This window comes from Crotalus tigris, unplaced genomic scaffold (genome assembly GCF_016545835.1).
Source record: "Crotalus tigris isolate CLP2741 ecotype Arizona unplaced genomic scaffold, ASM1654583v1 scf7180000017551.9496454, whole genome shotgun sequence".
NCBI lineage: Eukaryota > Metazoa > Chordata > Lepidosauria > Squamata > Viperidae > Crotalus > Crotalus tigris.
In genome coordinates, this window is record NW_024096469.1 from 3,825,160 (window position 1) to 3,841,799 (window position 16,640).

The following is a 16,640-nucleotide window of genomic DNA, read 5'->3' on the forward strand; positions in this document are numbered from 1 at the left end:
GATGAAAACTCTCCCATTCATTATTACATTTGAATTTGTTCAATGAATAGTGTCATTGTTAGCTTTCATTATTTACATTTGACTTTATAATAAATAGGTACTAACAGGACAATGGCTTCAACAGGAAATGGAACAGATAAATGTGTACAAAAATACACACCTTATCTTTGCTGGAATTTGCATTAGTCCTATGTTATTCTTATCATTCTTTTACCTCAAGATTTAAAAAAAAACTTATGTAAAACATGTTAGGATTATTCACAGAGTATTCATCCCAATTTTCCTAACAGACTAAAAAAACCAATTCTGTAAAAATATTTGTAAATCTGCATATGACAATTTAGCTAATTTGAAATTAAAAATCATATGAATTATACAATATTTTCCAGTAATTTTAAGGGTGCATAACATTACAACATAATCTGATCAATGACTTAAAATAGCCACCTAAAATGGAATTACTATGAATCTAATTGGGTATGCACTTCAGGAAGGATTATTTATAACCATAGCGCAACAAATTAGCTATAACAGGCTGGTTACTGCAATCATAGTTAAGAGTGGAATCAGAAAAACAAAAGTTCTTGTCATAATATATGTAATCACTGGTAGGAATGTATAACTAAGTAGTCTTCAGACTCAACTTTCCTTAAAAATTTAGTATCTAGATAATAATTGAATGTGTTACTGGACATCACTTGTTATTGTTACAAAATACTGTCTGAATGTTGGAATACAGCCAATTCATTTGCAATTGAACCAGAATGCTAAATATAACTTGGAAAGCTTAATAAAATATAAATTATTACAAGACAAATTATTACTAAAAATAACCATATGTGAATTGCCTATTTGAGTATTCTGGCAGTGGAGTCTATTTCTTTACTATTGAGCAAATATTGAAGGTTAATATCCCGTCTAATTTCATTATTCCCCACATTAATTTTCTATCATTAATATTGTCTTTGAAGACTGGTATCCTTTGCCCCTTTACTATTATAATGGGCATTCTAATGAAAATTATCTCAGGTGTTTTCAGGTTCAGGCTGGATACTAAACCATGGTTTCATGTAACTATCATTTCTTTAATTCAAGTTTTACTGAAAAATCCACAGTTGCATTTTTACAATACCCTATCTGATGCGCTATAGTTTTAAAAAGCACAACAGGGTGGACAGAATACAGTAGTCAGAAACAAGCAAATGTGGGGATTCAGTTTTCCTATGATACCTCTCTTTTTTCCAATCTTTCCATAAGAACATTAAATGAAAAAGTTCACCAACTTTTCCAGATAAATCCCAGCTGATCATATAATTTGGTCAAGGTATCAATTGCTTAACCAGGGTTTACTGCACAAACCACAGCTGGTTTCAATATTTTAAAATTTATAAACCATAATTTATAAACATACCAACTAAGTTGTATAAACAGAGTAATAGAATCAAGATCGTGCGAAGTAGTAGTACTGCTTTATAAAGTCCTAGTAAGACCACAACTGGAATACTGCAGCCAATTTTGGACACCATGTCACAAAAAAGATGTTGAGAGTTTGGAAAAAATTCAGAGCAGAACAACTAAGATGATCAAAGACCTGGAGACTAAAACTATACAAAGAACAGCTGCGGGACTTGGGTTTGGCTAGTCTAAATAAAAGAAGAAATAGGGGAGACATGATAGCAGTGTCCCAGTATCTGAGGGGCTGCCACAAGGCAGAGGGGGTCACGTTGTTCACCAGAGCACCAGAGGGAAGGACAATGGTTGGAAGCTGATCAAGGAGAGAAGCAACCAAGAATTAAGGAGAAACTTCCCGACAGTGAGGACAATTAACCAGTGGAACAGCTTGCCTCTAGAAATCATGGGCGCTCCATCACTGGAGATTTTTAAGAAGAGGCTAGACAGTCACCTGTCCGAGATGGTATAGGTTCTCCTGCTTGAGCAGGGACTGGAGTAGAAGACCTCCAAGATCTCTTTCAGCTCTATTCTCTTCTAAGTTCTTATCACATGCTAAGTTCAAACTAGCTAATCCTATTTTTACCTTAGTACATTTTCTGAATGCATCAATGGAATCCTATCGATTTTTCATCAATTTTTATCAATTAGGCATCAATTTTCCCTAAATTTAATACCTCCAGTTATTTACAAATGAAACTATGGGGCTAAGATATAACAGCCAAAGCCGCTCAACAAAATTTTACACTGGGATGTTATATAACTCCACTATTAGGCTACTTGGTTCAATGTACTGCAAAAACAGAAAACACAGTTAATTCTGTAACCAGATTAGGCATACTGTCTGAATACAGCAACAAAGAACTGTGGTCTTTTATCAAGGATTAATTCAACTATGGTTTATTCAATTAACCCAATATTCTGGGTTCACAACAAATAATGAACTATATATTAACCACACAATGTTGTACCCAATCAGGTTTTTTTCCAAACTTGATGGGCTTCCATGAAAGACAAAGGGCAAAAAAAAAAAAGTTCATTTGAACACAGTTACTTTTCTATCATTAGCATCTCTGAATCAGGGGACCTTGGATTGTTTTTTTTTTTTTTTTAAGTAAAGATTCCAGAGCTTGAAAATATTGAGAAATCCCTACAGTTTTCAACTTAGGGGCATAGGATATTTCAAGGAGGCCACAGGTGAAAATATATTGATGAAATGGCTGACAATTTTGAAAAACAGTCTCCCAGTTAAAAAGTTTGCTCTGCAAATGGATGAAACACAACCATTTTGATGGCTTTTGTTAGTTATGGTTTTGTTAATAATAAACTCTATTAACTCTTTTAAGTTTAGAGAAGAAATGCTTTTTATTAAAAAGCTTAAAACAGACCCTAAAGGTGAAACTATTTTTGAAGTAGTGAAGAGTTATTTCAAAAGAGCCTCTCAAAAACATTATGGGCTTGTGGTGCTATTTCCATGACAGGTAGATACAGATGATTTATTTTTGAAAGGTGCTGTGTTATTAGTGTTTTGTGTTCACTGCATGGTTCACTAGCAACGTTTGAATTAAAAAAAAATTGGCAGGACGCTTGTGGAGTCTCTGAGTGTTGTAATAAAAGTAGTCAAAATTGAATGCACCTCAAGATCATGCTTTGACAGGTTTGCAAAGACAAATGAGGAAGGCTTTAAACTCTTGTTATTCCATCCCAAAGTCTGTTGGTTATCAAAGGGGAATTGCCATTGTTGTTTTGTTGCTATGATGGAAACAGTTGTGGGTTCTTTCTCCTAGTAAACAAAAAATAAATCACCTCCACTAAGGATGACATTTTACCCATGGACTAATGTCAAGATGTTAGACAAGCAATTGAAGGGAAGAAAGTATAACCTTTTATCATATAAAGAGATTATTATGGGATTTCTTAGAAAACTGAAGCTGTACGCAAACAGTGCTGGGAATGCTTTCTTGGCAAAAAGATGGCAACCTTGTGTATGTGGATCACTTGAAGCAATTGCATAATAATACAGAAGTTTGTTTCTGTGACCTGCTGAATGTAGATGCTGCAGCCTGGATCCATTTCAGGTGAGCGCGGCTGATGTTGCCGCTCCATTGGAAAAAAACACTAGTTGAATTACAGAGTGATGCAGAAGTTCAAACAAGTTTTACAGGAGAACAATTCCTAAAAAGTGTCCATACCTTTGGAGGAAAACTGTTTTTCATGGCAATTCCCACATTATACTTATTAGAATCAGGTTTCATTCAATGAGTTGTTAATACAAATGTGCAAATTGCTTGGACTTAGTGAACAGAGGTAATTTTCACTTACCACTTTCTGCAGTGAAACCTGACAAATGTCTGTGTGTTACTTGTGGTTTTGATGATTAGAAAGTTATAGAAAGAAGGAAATTAGGATTAAAGTAGAGAAAGTGGTTTGATTAGAACTGTATATTAGAGGGACATCGGAAGTGATTTCTTTATATATTCCTGTTTTGTTTTGTTTTTTATCTTTTTCTTATACTCTTTTCTATTTTTCTTTTTTTGCATTTATTAAATATATTTACACATTAACAAAAATGTATGTAATATTACATTAAAAGCCAAATTGTGTACATAATTGCACATCGCAAATTGCATTAGTACAATTACTATAAGCAGAAAAGCATATATATTCTATTTACAAGCCAAGGGTGGGTAAGTGTGGATTTTCCCCCCCAACAGTACGGGGACCCGAAGGAGCGAGTAAGCAGCCGAGGCAACAGAGGCCTCTCGCGTATAGACACTCCTCCCGCTTCCTCTTGTGGCGCTCAGCCAGGCAAAAAGCCAAGGCAGCCGGAGGGCGCCGCTGGCTGCCGCCCTTGCAGTCAAGAGGAAAACGCCGGGACGATGTGCGCCACCTCCGTAGAAGGTGACCGAGAAGAGCTGGGATCGGTAAAGGTCCGCAGCACCTAGGAGGGGCCAACTTTCTTCCTGACCGGACACAGACGGGCTCCGCTTACACAACCCCTCCACACCGGGAAATCGTGGCCTATGCAAAGCAAGACCTAAGGTTTTCCCGGTGGCGGCAAACGCGGACGCCGCCTGGCCATTCCCGCCCACCTTCCTCCGTGAAGGGAACATCCGCCCATCAGTGACGAAAGGAAAGCGGTGGCATCGAGCGCCGGCGTCCGAGGCGAGTCCGGAGACAAGCGGACGGGTAAAGAAGAAAGAGAAGATCGCTGAGCGGTTCAGCCCGGCGCGATGGAGGCTTTCTGCGGCTCCAGCTTTTGGGTAAGCAGCTCTCCCCGTCCCGGACCTTGGTCGCCGTCCCGGGGCGCTTTGGAGACGAGCGTGTGCTGAAGTGCGGTTTCTCCCCGGCTATGGGAAGGGAGTTTCCGGAATGCCCCAACGAGGAAAGCGCGGCTCCTTCGAGGGGGAGGAATTGCAAAGCATTCAGTTTAAAGGGAGAAATGTGATGGGAAGGAGTCCAGGTTTTCAAACGTCTGCTCAACTCTCCTTTAGCCAAGCTTGGGATGAGCTGCAGTTCGGTTGTTTTGGGATGGAGGAAAGGAGCGCGTGGTGCTCCAGCTGTTGCATTTTATTTTTGCTGGGGCTAGACTAGATTTCTGTCGTCCCTTTCTTCCGAAGAGTTCAAGGGACTTCGCCTGGAGGCTCTCCCCGTTTTAGCTCCACAACAGCAACCGGGAGAGGTCCGTGGGGCTGAGAGAGAATAACTGACCCCGAAGTCAGTCCTTGAATTTTCTTTACTGGTTGAAGGTGGCCTTACACCTTTTATTTCGCTGGTGGTACTTTACCCCTTAATTGTTACACCATCCAGGCGCTCGTCTCACACAATTCTGTCTGGGGCAGATGGGAACTGAAGTCCCAAACTCTTCTATATTGCTACCACTGAATACATGCCTGCTGGAGGAAGATGGACAGGGCTGAGGTGCCTCCACTCCTGTGTGGTATAGAGTTGCTTAAAAGTAAAGTTTAAGCCAGAGGTCCCCAACTTTTTGGGCACCAGGGACCTGTTCCATGGAGAAAGGGTTTTCCACAGACCTGAGAGTCCATGCTTTTGTATGCTGCCTGCATCCCATGGGGCTTTCCTTGTTTGTGTGGTCCAGTTGCTGAGGCCCAGTACCAGTCCACAGACCGGGGGTTGGGGAGCCCTGGTTTTAAGCTGCATCTGGGAATTCTTGTGATGCATTAATTGATTAGATTTCAGTCTTTTTTTACTTTAACCTCACAATAATCCTGTGAAGTAGGTGTGCATAAGAAATAGTGGTCAACAGCTAGACTTCTGTGAGGGTGGGCTTAAATTTGGGGGTCCCTGGTCCTTCTCGGGCATCCTGCACTTCACTGTATGGAGGCTAAACTATGCAGCAAAACAATCCTACTTTCAGCCAGAGTAAATGAAAAATGAGATACTATATTGCTAGTGTGTCTTGTATTACAGAAGTGAAATGTGATGGGGAAATAATAAATTCTTGTTCTTTGAAAAATAAGTTTCACTGAAGGTATTGCACACCATGTACTGGGAAGGATGTTAGAAGGTTAAGAAAGCATATCAATGCAAAACTTATGTACACTCCTCACAGATATGTATATGCCTCCCTTTCTTCCCCAAATGATGTAATAAAGCACATGCACACCTATTCAGATTCCAGAAACTTCAAACTACATTTTAATAGAATACAATAGAATAAATAGAAACATGACTCTTTTACCTGTTGATGTCTTTATAAAGGCAAATGAGGTTACTCCCTAGCATTGCAGATTAACTATAGGATCACCTGACTAAACAGGTATTTTCACTCTTGTTACTACAATTCTATTTTATTGCGATGCTGTGTAGAACCAATACAAGTTTGAACAAGGGACTTGGCATTTATTCACTGATTATTACAAATGACTCATCTTTATTATTGGAATTTTGCTCAGCCCTAGCTTGGATGGATGGACACAGATAGCCCTTGATTTATGACTGTAAGGGAGCCTACCCAATACCATCATAAGTCATAACGGTTGTAAAGCAGGTCATCCACACAACTGACCTGATTTTATGACCTTTTCCCAGTCATAAAGTAAACATTGCAATCTTAAAGTGAACCTATTGTTTTCTACTGGCAAGTTTTTCCAAAAATGGGAAATAAATGCCTGTTTTCAGCAAAACCATAATAAAACGCAGTCCTGTGCCCATGGGAGTCTGCAGATAGCCTTAAATCAGTGGTTCTCAACCCTTTTTAATGCCGCGACCCCCAACCGGTCGTAAGTCGAGGACTACTCAACCGATCGTAAGTCGAGGACTACTCAACTGGTGCAGAGAGTCTATTCTATTGGCTTTCAAAAGCCAAGAGAATAAAAGGGAGTAGCACAGCTAAGGAAAAGGGGGAAAAAATGGCGGACTGTGTTGTTTGGCGACCCCCGTGAAATGGTCGTTCGACCCCAAATGGGGTCCCGACCCACAGGTTGAGAACCACTGCCTTAAATGTAGGCTGGTTGCCAAATGACTGACATTCAGTCACATGAACATGGGGTGGGTGGGCGAATCAAAACCTCAGAACTGGATCATTGGTACCCCCAGGGAGGTCCATCATAACTTTGAATGGTTACTAAGCAACTGGCCATAAGTCAAGGACTACCTGTACATTCTGTCCACCAAAGCTGACAGCAATCCATGCTGCTTTCTAGGCAGTCATTTTGGAAGTGTTTGCCATTGCTGCTTTTTCAGAGCTGAAGGGGAGTAATTGGCCCAAAGTCACCTAGCTGGTTCTTGTAAATAAGGCAAGACTGAAAATCATGTTAAGTGGTAATAATGGGGTCGACTCTTTAATAATCAGACAGCTGCATTCTGTTGCCAGTTGAACGCAACAAAGCCATGAGAGTTCCAAGAAAAACTGAAATGGGCATATGTGCTGAAACTAGCCAGATAAGTCTTCCTGGCCACAGCCTCCACCTGTTCTAATAATGGGAGCCATGAGATCAGTACCATTCCCTGATTATGAGCCCACATCAGACCTGGGAATTTTATACCCTGGGGGCCACATGTGACCTGCAAGCAGTCCCAGCCTGGCTCGCAGTGGCAGTGGCATTGGCAGTTGACAGTAGGGGTTTTGGGACATCATTGGAGGGGGTGATATAGCGGGGTGGAACGGTAGTGACTGAGCGTGGGGTGGCATGAAGGGGGTGGAGGGGGTGGGTTGCTGAAGGGTGGGACGGGGTGGTGGCAACAGCCTTCTGCAACAGTTTCTCATGTGCCCACCCCTTGGGAAAACTAATTGCCCACCCCAGCCTCCACTTTTAGGAGGAGCAGAACCCCATAAGAGCTAAAGTTGGAAGTATCTCATAACTATTGAGCTTCCACAGCCATAGTTACTCCATCCTGCTTGGACTAACCTTGGTCTTGATTTTCCTATCTAGATCCCCACACTACTGCTTTGCTTCTAATAGATTTCTAGATGCAATTCAAGATTTTCGTTATCCCCTTGCATGGAACAAGGCTAGGATCACCTGTTTCTAATTGTCTCTGCTTATGCCACGAAATTTGGCAGCGTGTGTATGCATTGAGTCCCCAATATGAGGCAATATCATCTAAGGAACCCAGAAGATGTGTCTTCTCTGTCATACTACCTGCCGTAGGGAACAATGTTCCCTCTGAGATGCGAGTAACCTCAATCCTGCCATATCATCCATTAGCATAGTTTGGTTTCCATCCCATCCCATCCCATCCCATCCATCCATCCATCCATCCATCCATCCATCCATCCATCCATCCATCCATCCATCTATCTATCTATCTATCTATCTATCTATCTATCTATCTATCTATACACACACAGACACACACACACACACACACACACACACACACACACACCTGACTCTTGCCTGAAATTGATCTAGGTAATCTGCTTTCTCCTTTTTAATTGCCACCTCAACTCCTCTACTACTACAGTCATGTCAGGACTGTAGTAGTCAGGACTTCCGGGTTGAAAGGATTGAATGGTGACATTGCTGTTGCCCAGAGAACACTTATTTGGGGGTTCTTTTCATATCCCCATTAAGTTGCCCACCAAAGTGGTGCCTATTTATCTACTTGCAATCGCCAGCTTTGGCGGGCTCAGCAGGGCAGAGCCCTGGATCAGCAGGAGCTGGAGAGTGGGATGAGAACTCACCCCATCCCACAGCAGCACCAGGTCTCAAATGTGAGCTTATTGATCATCAGCCCAGCATCCTAATCTTGTGAGCCACCATGGTCCACAAAACACTCCTACTAAAAAAAGAAGAATGAAGACTGGGCACTTGTCATGTAATACAACCAGATTCAAGGATGCCTTCTTGAGCAAGGAACATGTCAGTATGTCTTTCAAAACTACTGGCAACTCACACACCCACACACATCACAATTTTATATTCCATATTATCTGGATATAGCTGCTTGTCTACTTATCTGATGAGCTGGAATAAAGCCTACATGTGGCAGAGGTGGCCTCACAAGGAATACTATCTGCTTTTTTAAGCTCCACAGGCTCAGACACCTCCCACATAATATCACCCAATGTCACCCCTGTTACCTCTTCAGGTTATTCTCAGTTTCCACCTCTGAGCAAATAGGAGTGATTTTATCTGCAAAATGTCTTGCATCACGGTGCTCTGCTATAGATTCTTCCAGCCCATCATTCACAATAGGGGGGAAAGTACCACCAGATAGCAATGTGTGGTAAATGCAATAAGCACTTCAAACTTGACCTTATACAGTGTCTGTATCCAGTCATGTTCATTTTTTGTCCTCTGCCGATTTGCTATAAGTCACCCCATTTCATGCAGCTCTTCAGTATACTAACTTAGCTTCCAAGAGTTGGCAAACAGGGAGAGCCCACTCAAGAGCAAACCTAACAACTTTCATGGAATAAAACTAGATGCTCAACAGAGCTTTCCACCAGAACAGATCATTAGGAAAATTACACAAATTGAAAGTCCATACATATTTAGCTGCCTATGGTAGGCCATCTTCATAGGTCCGTCCTTCCAGCAGAGACTGAGATGCCAGTTAATGCCACAGGTAAGGGGAAGTGATCTGCCCATGATGAGGGGCTGATAGAAGTCTCTCCTGCTCCAATAGATTATCAGTCATGAGCTCAGCACCATAAGTGTTAAAAGTTACTATAGGGCTGTACACAAGGATGAGGATCACTTTTTCTCCTATTACACTAACCAGATGTTTCCAAACTTTCTTGGTTCATGACCCTTAGAGTCTCAGTAATCTTTTATGGTACCGTAGGCCAGAGGCCCCCAACTTTTTGGGCACCAGAGACCAGTTCCATGGAGAGAGGTTTTTCTGCGGACTGGAGGGGGCATGGTTTCATGTGCTGCCTGCATCCCACAAATGAGGCTTCACTTATTTCTGCAGCCCAGTTTCTGGTATACTGTGGACTGGTACCGGCCCACAGACCGGGGGTTGGGGACCCCCTGCCCTAGGCCAAAAGACGACTCCAAACTCCACTTCACAACAAAAATTTAAAATATTCTGCAGCACCCCTGTGAATTTGTTACAGGCCATGGCACAGAGTTTGAAAACCACAGGGCTAAACTAAAGCTTGATTTGGTTGTCACTTTACATGATAGGTGAACTGTCCCAAGGAAGAATTATGGTGTCTAAATCAAGGTGGATAGATTCAAATATGCTGAGCTAAAAATAAACAATCCGTGATATTAGCATAAGAGTGTACAATCCGAAGTTTCCTGAAGCTCCTGCAATTTTGGATGCAGCTGCTCAGAGCTCTCCTAAATGTACAGTGGGGCAAAAAAGTATTTAGTCAGCCACCAATTGTGCAAGTTCTCCCACTTAAAAAGATGAGATAAGCCTGTAATTGTCATCATAGATAGACCTCAACTATGAGAGACAAAATGAGAAAACAAATCCAGACAATCACATTGTCTGATTTGGAAAGAATTTATTTGCAAATTATGGTGGAAAATAAGTATTTGGTCAATATCAAAAGTTCATCTCAATTCTTTGTTATATATCCTTTGTTGGAAATGACAGAGGTCAAACATTTTCTGTAAGTCTTCACAAGGTTGGCACACACTGTTGCTGGTATGTTGGTCCATTCCTCCATGCAGATCTCCTCTAGAGCAGTGATGTTTTGGGGCTGTCGCTGGACAACACAGACTTTCAACCCTCTCCAAAGGTTTTCTATGGGGTTGAAATCTGGAGACTGGCTAGGCCACTCCAGGACCTTGAAATGCTTCTTACGAAGCCACTCCTTCGTTGCCCGGGCAGTGTGTTTGGGATCATTGTCATGCTGAAAGACCCAGCCACGTTTCATCTTCAATGCCCTTGCTGATGGAAGGCGGTTTGCACTCAAAATCTCACGATACATGACCCCATTCATTCTTTCTTGTACACGGATCAGTCGTCCTGGTCTCTTTGCAGAGAAACAGCCCCAAAGCATGATGTTGCCATCCCCATGCTTCACAGTAGGTATGGTGTTCTTTGGATGCAACTCAGCATTCTCTCTCCTCCAAACACGACAAGTTGTGTTTCTACCAAACAGTTCTACTTTGGTTTCATCTGACCATAGGACATTCTCCCAATCCTCTTCCGGATCATCCAAATGCTCTCTAGCAAACTTCAGATGGGCCCGGACTGGCTTAAGCAGAGGGACACGTCTGGCACTGCAGGATCTGAGTCCCTGGCGGTGTAGTGTGTTACTGAAGGTTGCCTTTGTTACGTTGATCCCAGCTCTCTGCAGGTCATTCACTAGGTCCCCCCCGTGTGGTTCTGGGATTTTTGCTCACCGTTCTTGTGATCATGTTGACCCCACGGGGTGAGATCTTGCGTGGAATCCCAGATCAAGGGAGATTATCAGTGGTCTTGTATGTCTTCCATTTTCTAATTATTGCTCCCACAGTTGATTTCTTCACACCAAGCTGCTTGCCTATTGCAGATTCAGTCTTCCCAGCCTGGTGCAGTCTACAATTTTGTTTCTGGTGTCCTTCGACAGCTCTTTGGTCTTCACCATAGTGGAGTTTGGAGTGTGACTGTTTGAGGTTGTGGACAGGTGTCTTTTATACTGATAACAAGTTCAAACAGGTGCCATTAATACAGGTAATGAGTGGAGGACAGAGGAGCCTCTTAAAGAAGAAGTTACAGGTCTGTGAGAGCCAGAAATCTTGCTTGTTTGTAGGTGACCAAATACTTATTTTCCACCATAATTAATTCTTTCCAAATCAGACAATGTGATTGTCTGGATTTGTTTTCTCATTTTGTCTCTCATAGTTGAGGTCTACCTATGATGACAATTACAGGCCTTTCTCATCTTTTTAAGTGGGAGAACTTGCACAATTGGTGGCTGACTAAATACTTTTTTGCCCCACTGTAGCTACATACCTACCCATTATGCTGTTTCCTTTCAGGGCTACACCTGGAAGGGGTAAGTAAATAGTAAGCCGAAGAAATTAAACATTTGAGATGAGAAAAGGAAACAGCCAAAACTAGTTTACCAAAAACTAGTTTCATGAAATCATATCGTTCAGTTCTTACAAACAACCCTTGTTTTTACTTCATTCACCTGGTACTCCCAAAGGTGCTTTTTCAGGAGGCAATTGGACTGTCTTGTTTTTCTTCGAATACATTTTGCTTTTCATCCAAGAAGCTTCTTCAGCTCTGATTAGATGGTAGGGAAAAACAAGAAAGTCCACGTGCCTCCTGAGAAAGCACCTTTGGGACAACCATGACCTGGATGACTGAGAATCTCCATAGACATTCACCTGGTATCTTTACTTGTTTTAACTTCTCATGTCTTGTCGATTTCGTCAAATCCATCCAGTCACAACTTACCCAAACATGTTCATGCTATTCCATCAAGCTAGGATTCCTTGCTAGGGTATCTTGCAAACTGATAATTCACCAATTAGTGGGTATATTCAGTGCGCTAGGGGACATTTAAGGTGAAGCTTATTAAAATATAATGGAGATGATGCTAAATTAATAAAATCTAAAATATTTGTAGCAGTGAAATATTTTGTTAGATGAACAAATTTGTTCCAATGTGAAATGACTGACACTCAAAATTTTACCAAATTTTGGTAACTTATGAAGCAGCCCAATTCCTTTCAATCAGATTTTTGGGCTTCCAATCCCCCCATCATCCCTGTCTTGATGTTGATTTATCAGTGAAAATTAATTAAGCAGATCTATGGCGGTGACAAATAGAAAAATGGATGGATGATAACACCTTAATAGATATTAAGCCTTCCAAAGTCTTGAGAAATAGATGCTGGAGTTTAGTTTTAGTCTTTTGCTTTTTGTTTAAAGGAAACAATCATTTTAGATTTCTGGCAGAATTTGATGAAATATGTAACTTAGTTGGTACTGCTGTGGAGGTTATGGCCTTCATGTTACAGATGCAGGTCTTTAATGCAATGTGTTTGAATTATGTTCAAACACGTGTACCACAGCATGTGTTTGAACATAATTATGAAAGATCAACAACATGGCTATATAAACCCTGCACATTTTCCAAAGGATAGCAGCACAGGTTTGACAGGAGTCTTTACATTTGGGGGTGGGGTTTGGGAAATGATTCTACACTCACCTGTATGTATATTTTGCAATCTGTACAGTATTAAAATAATATGCATCGGAGCAGTGTTTCTCAACCTCAGCAACTTTAAAATGCGTGGGTATCAATTCCCAGCATACTGGCTGAGGAATTCTGGGAACTGAAGTCTATGTTTCTTGAACTTGCTGTAGTTGAGAAACACTGCATTAGAAGCATGTGTAGGTAGCAGCAACCTTTAACCAAATAAAGACAGGTGCAGAAGAACTTGATCATCCAGATTTTCTAAGCTAATACTTCAAAGTTAGTGTTTTAGATCCCACTGGCTTCAACCAACCTTTAGAGCTGTTTGTGGTCCTGGGGCTGGCTCTATTAATGATTTCTGGATAATTTAAAATTGTGACTTAGACTGTGGATCTATGCAGAAGACTTCTCTGTGAATCTCCACTGACTTGGAGTTTGTGTGCAGTCATGCCATCTTTCATATAGCTGTGATGTTATATCAGGACACGTGATAGCTGCAACCATTGCTTCATGAAAATACATTTCTCTCACACTATATTCCCCATCCGTCCAGTTTGTCTTCCTTACTCCACTATTGTAATTTTGAAAGTAGGGATATTACTATTGGTTGCAGGCAATTTTATTATACTGGCATGTTTAGATTCTGATGATGCAAAGAAGATTTCCATCTATCTTGTGGTGCCTATTTGGTTTAAACCAAGGGCTGCATCTTACTTTTTTGGTCAATAGTGATTATTTATTGGGTGCTTTTATCAGTTCTATGAAAAATACAGTACTGTATTTTCTTATTTATGTAGGCTTTTTACATAGTTGATCACTTGGTATGAATGTGGACTTAGCTAAAACAGCAAATAAGACTACACAAATAGAATAATGTTTTAATAACATAAAATACAATGGGACATAATCTTGCCAAAGACAATTAATCTGTTTATGCTGAGAAGATCACCTAACCCTCTGCCTGGGGGCAAAAAATCAGATGTTCAAAGCCGTAGGAAAGGTAGGCAGGATCAGGGCCAACCCAATCTTGGAAAGAATGCAATACAGCAACAGAGAAAACACTCTGTCGATAGTGCTTAAGTGACAGAACTATTTTGCTCTGTTGATAAAAGACGATAATGCTTAAGTGCTGGGACCAGAGCATGGTGACTCTGTCAGATCTTATCAGATATCAGAGATAATTAGAAACAGGTGGTAATTTTCAGGTGGTTCTGCAAATAACCGGGCTATTAAGAACTTTAAAGGTGATATCTGGCACCTTAAGGTACAGCTGGGAGCCCTCCAGCAAGCTTATGAAATATTAGTATTGCATGGGTGTAACTGGTGGGTGTATCTTATACCCCTAAGTATTAACGCCTTCTATCAGTACATACTAGAACAGTTTTAACTTCTGAGTTGTCTTCAAGGGCAGCTCCATGTGGAGTGAATTGCTATAATCCAGATAAGAGATAACCAAGGCATGGATGGTTGTAAGCAAGGCCTCCCAATTCAGGAATGGACTAAACACAAAAGATGGATTCATGCTTTGAGTGACAGTGGCTATTTGCTCTTCAAGCAGCAGCTGTGAATCTAGGAAGAGCCCCAGTTATATGCAGGTGGTCCTTGTTCAGCAGCACTTTGTTCAGCAATCATTTCAAGTTACAGTGCTGCTGAGCGAGGGGACTTCCAACTGTTCCTTGTAGTTGTGATGGTTGTATTGTTCCCATAGTCACATGATCATGGTTCTAGTGCTTGGCAACGGGTTTGCAGTTACAATGGTCCCATATCCTGTGGTCATTTGTTTTCCATTTGCAACCTTCACTGCCAACTTCAGTGAACATAATAGGAAAGCTAAGCGGGATGCTGTGACCAAGCGGGATTTGCTTAATGATGGCAATTGGTTATGTCACAACTGCCATTGTATGTTGGCACAGTCATGTGACATTGCACTTGACAACAGTGTTTGGCAATGGAGTTATTGATCCTAGTTTACTGTCCTTAAGTGAGGACTACCTGTACCAAGATTGTCAGAGGGAGTGCAACCCCATTCAGAAACACTGATGGGAAATCTCAAAATCCACAGCCAAAGTCAGTCTTGCTAGGATTGACTTTCAGCTGGTTCTTCCCCATCGAGTCTCCCTCAGCCTTCAGACACTGAGACAGAACCTGCATGATATCTTTCAGCAACTAAGGACTACGATGTGCAACTAAGCTTCAGAGATGTAGAAACAAACCACTGCAACCCAACTACCAACTAAAGCAGTGGTTTCCAACCTTTTCTATACCCCATACCCCTAGAACCCTTTTAATATATTCTCGCACACCTTACAAAAGTTCGAAATAACGGCAATGAATTATGCATATACACTATAATTTGAAAAACCCAACTTTTCACACCCCTAGGGGGTGCGAGCATCCCTGTCTGGGAACCCCTGAACTAAAGTGAACAGAGGGATATTATTCTTCCTATCCACAGAGAAAATAAATGAACTTGATTTCAGAATGAACTCTTTCAAGAAAAACAACCACTTCAGTTCTTCAGAACATGGGTCATAATTTTTAGTCCTTGCAGTCCTAACTTCCTCTGATACTGGAGATATCAATAATGTGAAAGCATTTTCAGCAGTCAAAGCAGGCAGCTTAAAGTTCACTTCATCACTCTCCCTACTGGCCAATGTGAAGCCTGATCTTCATCAGCATGGAGGCATCTAGGTCACCATCACCATTAAGCACTCAGGAGAAGGGATTTTTGCCACTTACAAAAATACACTGCCCACTTTCTGCAGCAAAATGTCAGTCAGTTGATTGGTGGCATGCCCACTACAAGCATGTAGTAGATTGGCAGGGTTGCTGTTTCTGTCACTGAGTAGCTGATCTCCATCTCCAGTATCTTTTTTCAGCTCCTGAAGCAATTTTGGTGCTATCAGACATGTCCAGAGGCCCCAGGGCCTCTGTGAGCCACCCTCGGCAGAATAACTGATTGTTTTGGTCTCTAACAAAGTTCTCAAAAATCAATGAGAGATCCAATAATACCAGAAGAGTTTCTGCACCATCCCTTGGTCTTGTCCTATTGCCTGCTATCTAATTTCAGTGATACTTAGAGCTTCCTATAATCTAGAAATGAACACTGAAACCTGTTATTGTTGTTGTTAGCCTAACTCCAATAGATTCCGGGCAGTGTACAAATCCGTCCCCAAAATCCTAAAATAGATAAAACCTAAAACCACGTAGACAGCCCCCACTAAAGCAGTCTAAAAGTAACACACATACAACAAAATGAAACATTGTGTTTATTAAAAAGAGTTTAGGGCTGTGAGAGAACTACCAGATCTGAAAATCTGGATGACTATCATATGGCAGCAAAGTAGTACAGGAAATTCTAACTCTTTCTAGTCATCTAAGAAATATCTAGAATTTTGCAGCCCAGATTGTTACCTGTGAAGTCCTTGGTGCTGAGCTTAGTTGTTTGCTTGCGGACATTTTCATTACCTGACTATGTTACATCTTCAGTGCTAGAAGGGCATTGGATTTATTCTCTATTTATATGCAGTAGCTTGCTTTGTCAGTATTGGTGGGGGTATTATTTTCTCCTTGGTATTTCCTTGATTAGGCTGTTACTTACTGCTTGATTGTCTAATACTATTTGAGC

General features: G+C 41.3%; 1 protein-coding gene across 3 annotated transcripts in view; it reads left to right on the forward strand.

The window, feature by feature from the left end:
• Positions 1-4,180: 4,180 nt before the first annotated feature.
• ABCC3 (ATP binding cassette subfamily C member 3) overlaps positions 4,181-16,640 on the forward strand; it is an 81,776-nt gene continuing 69,316 nt past the window's right edge. Inside the window, exon 1 of one of the 3 annotated variants that reach the window (XM_039343824.1) lies at positions 4,181-4,712. In XM_039343824.1, the coding sequence (XP_039199758.1) occupies positions 4,683-4,712 (30 nt within the window). In that variant the 5' untranslated portion in view covers positions 4,181-4,682. The remainder of the gene's footprint in view (positions 4,713-16,640) is intronic. The other 2 variants (XR_005556772.1, XM_039343811.1) reach the window with 2 other exon arrangements.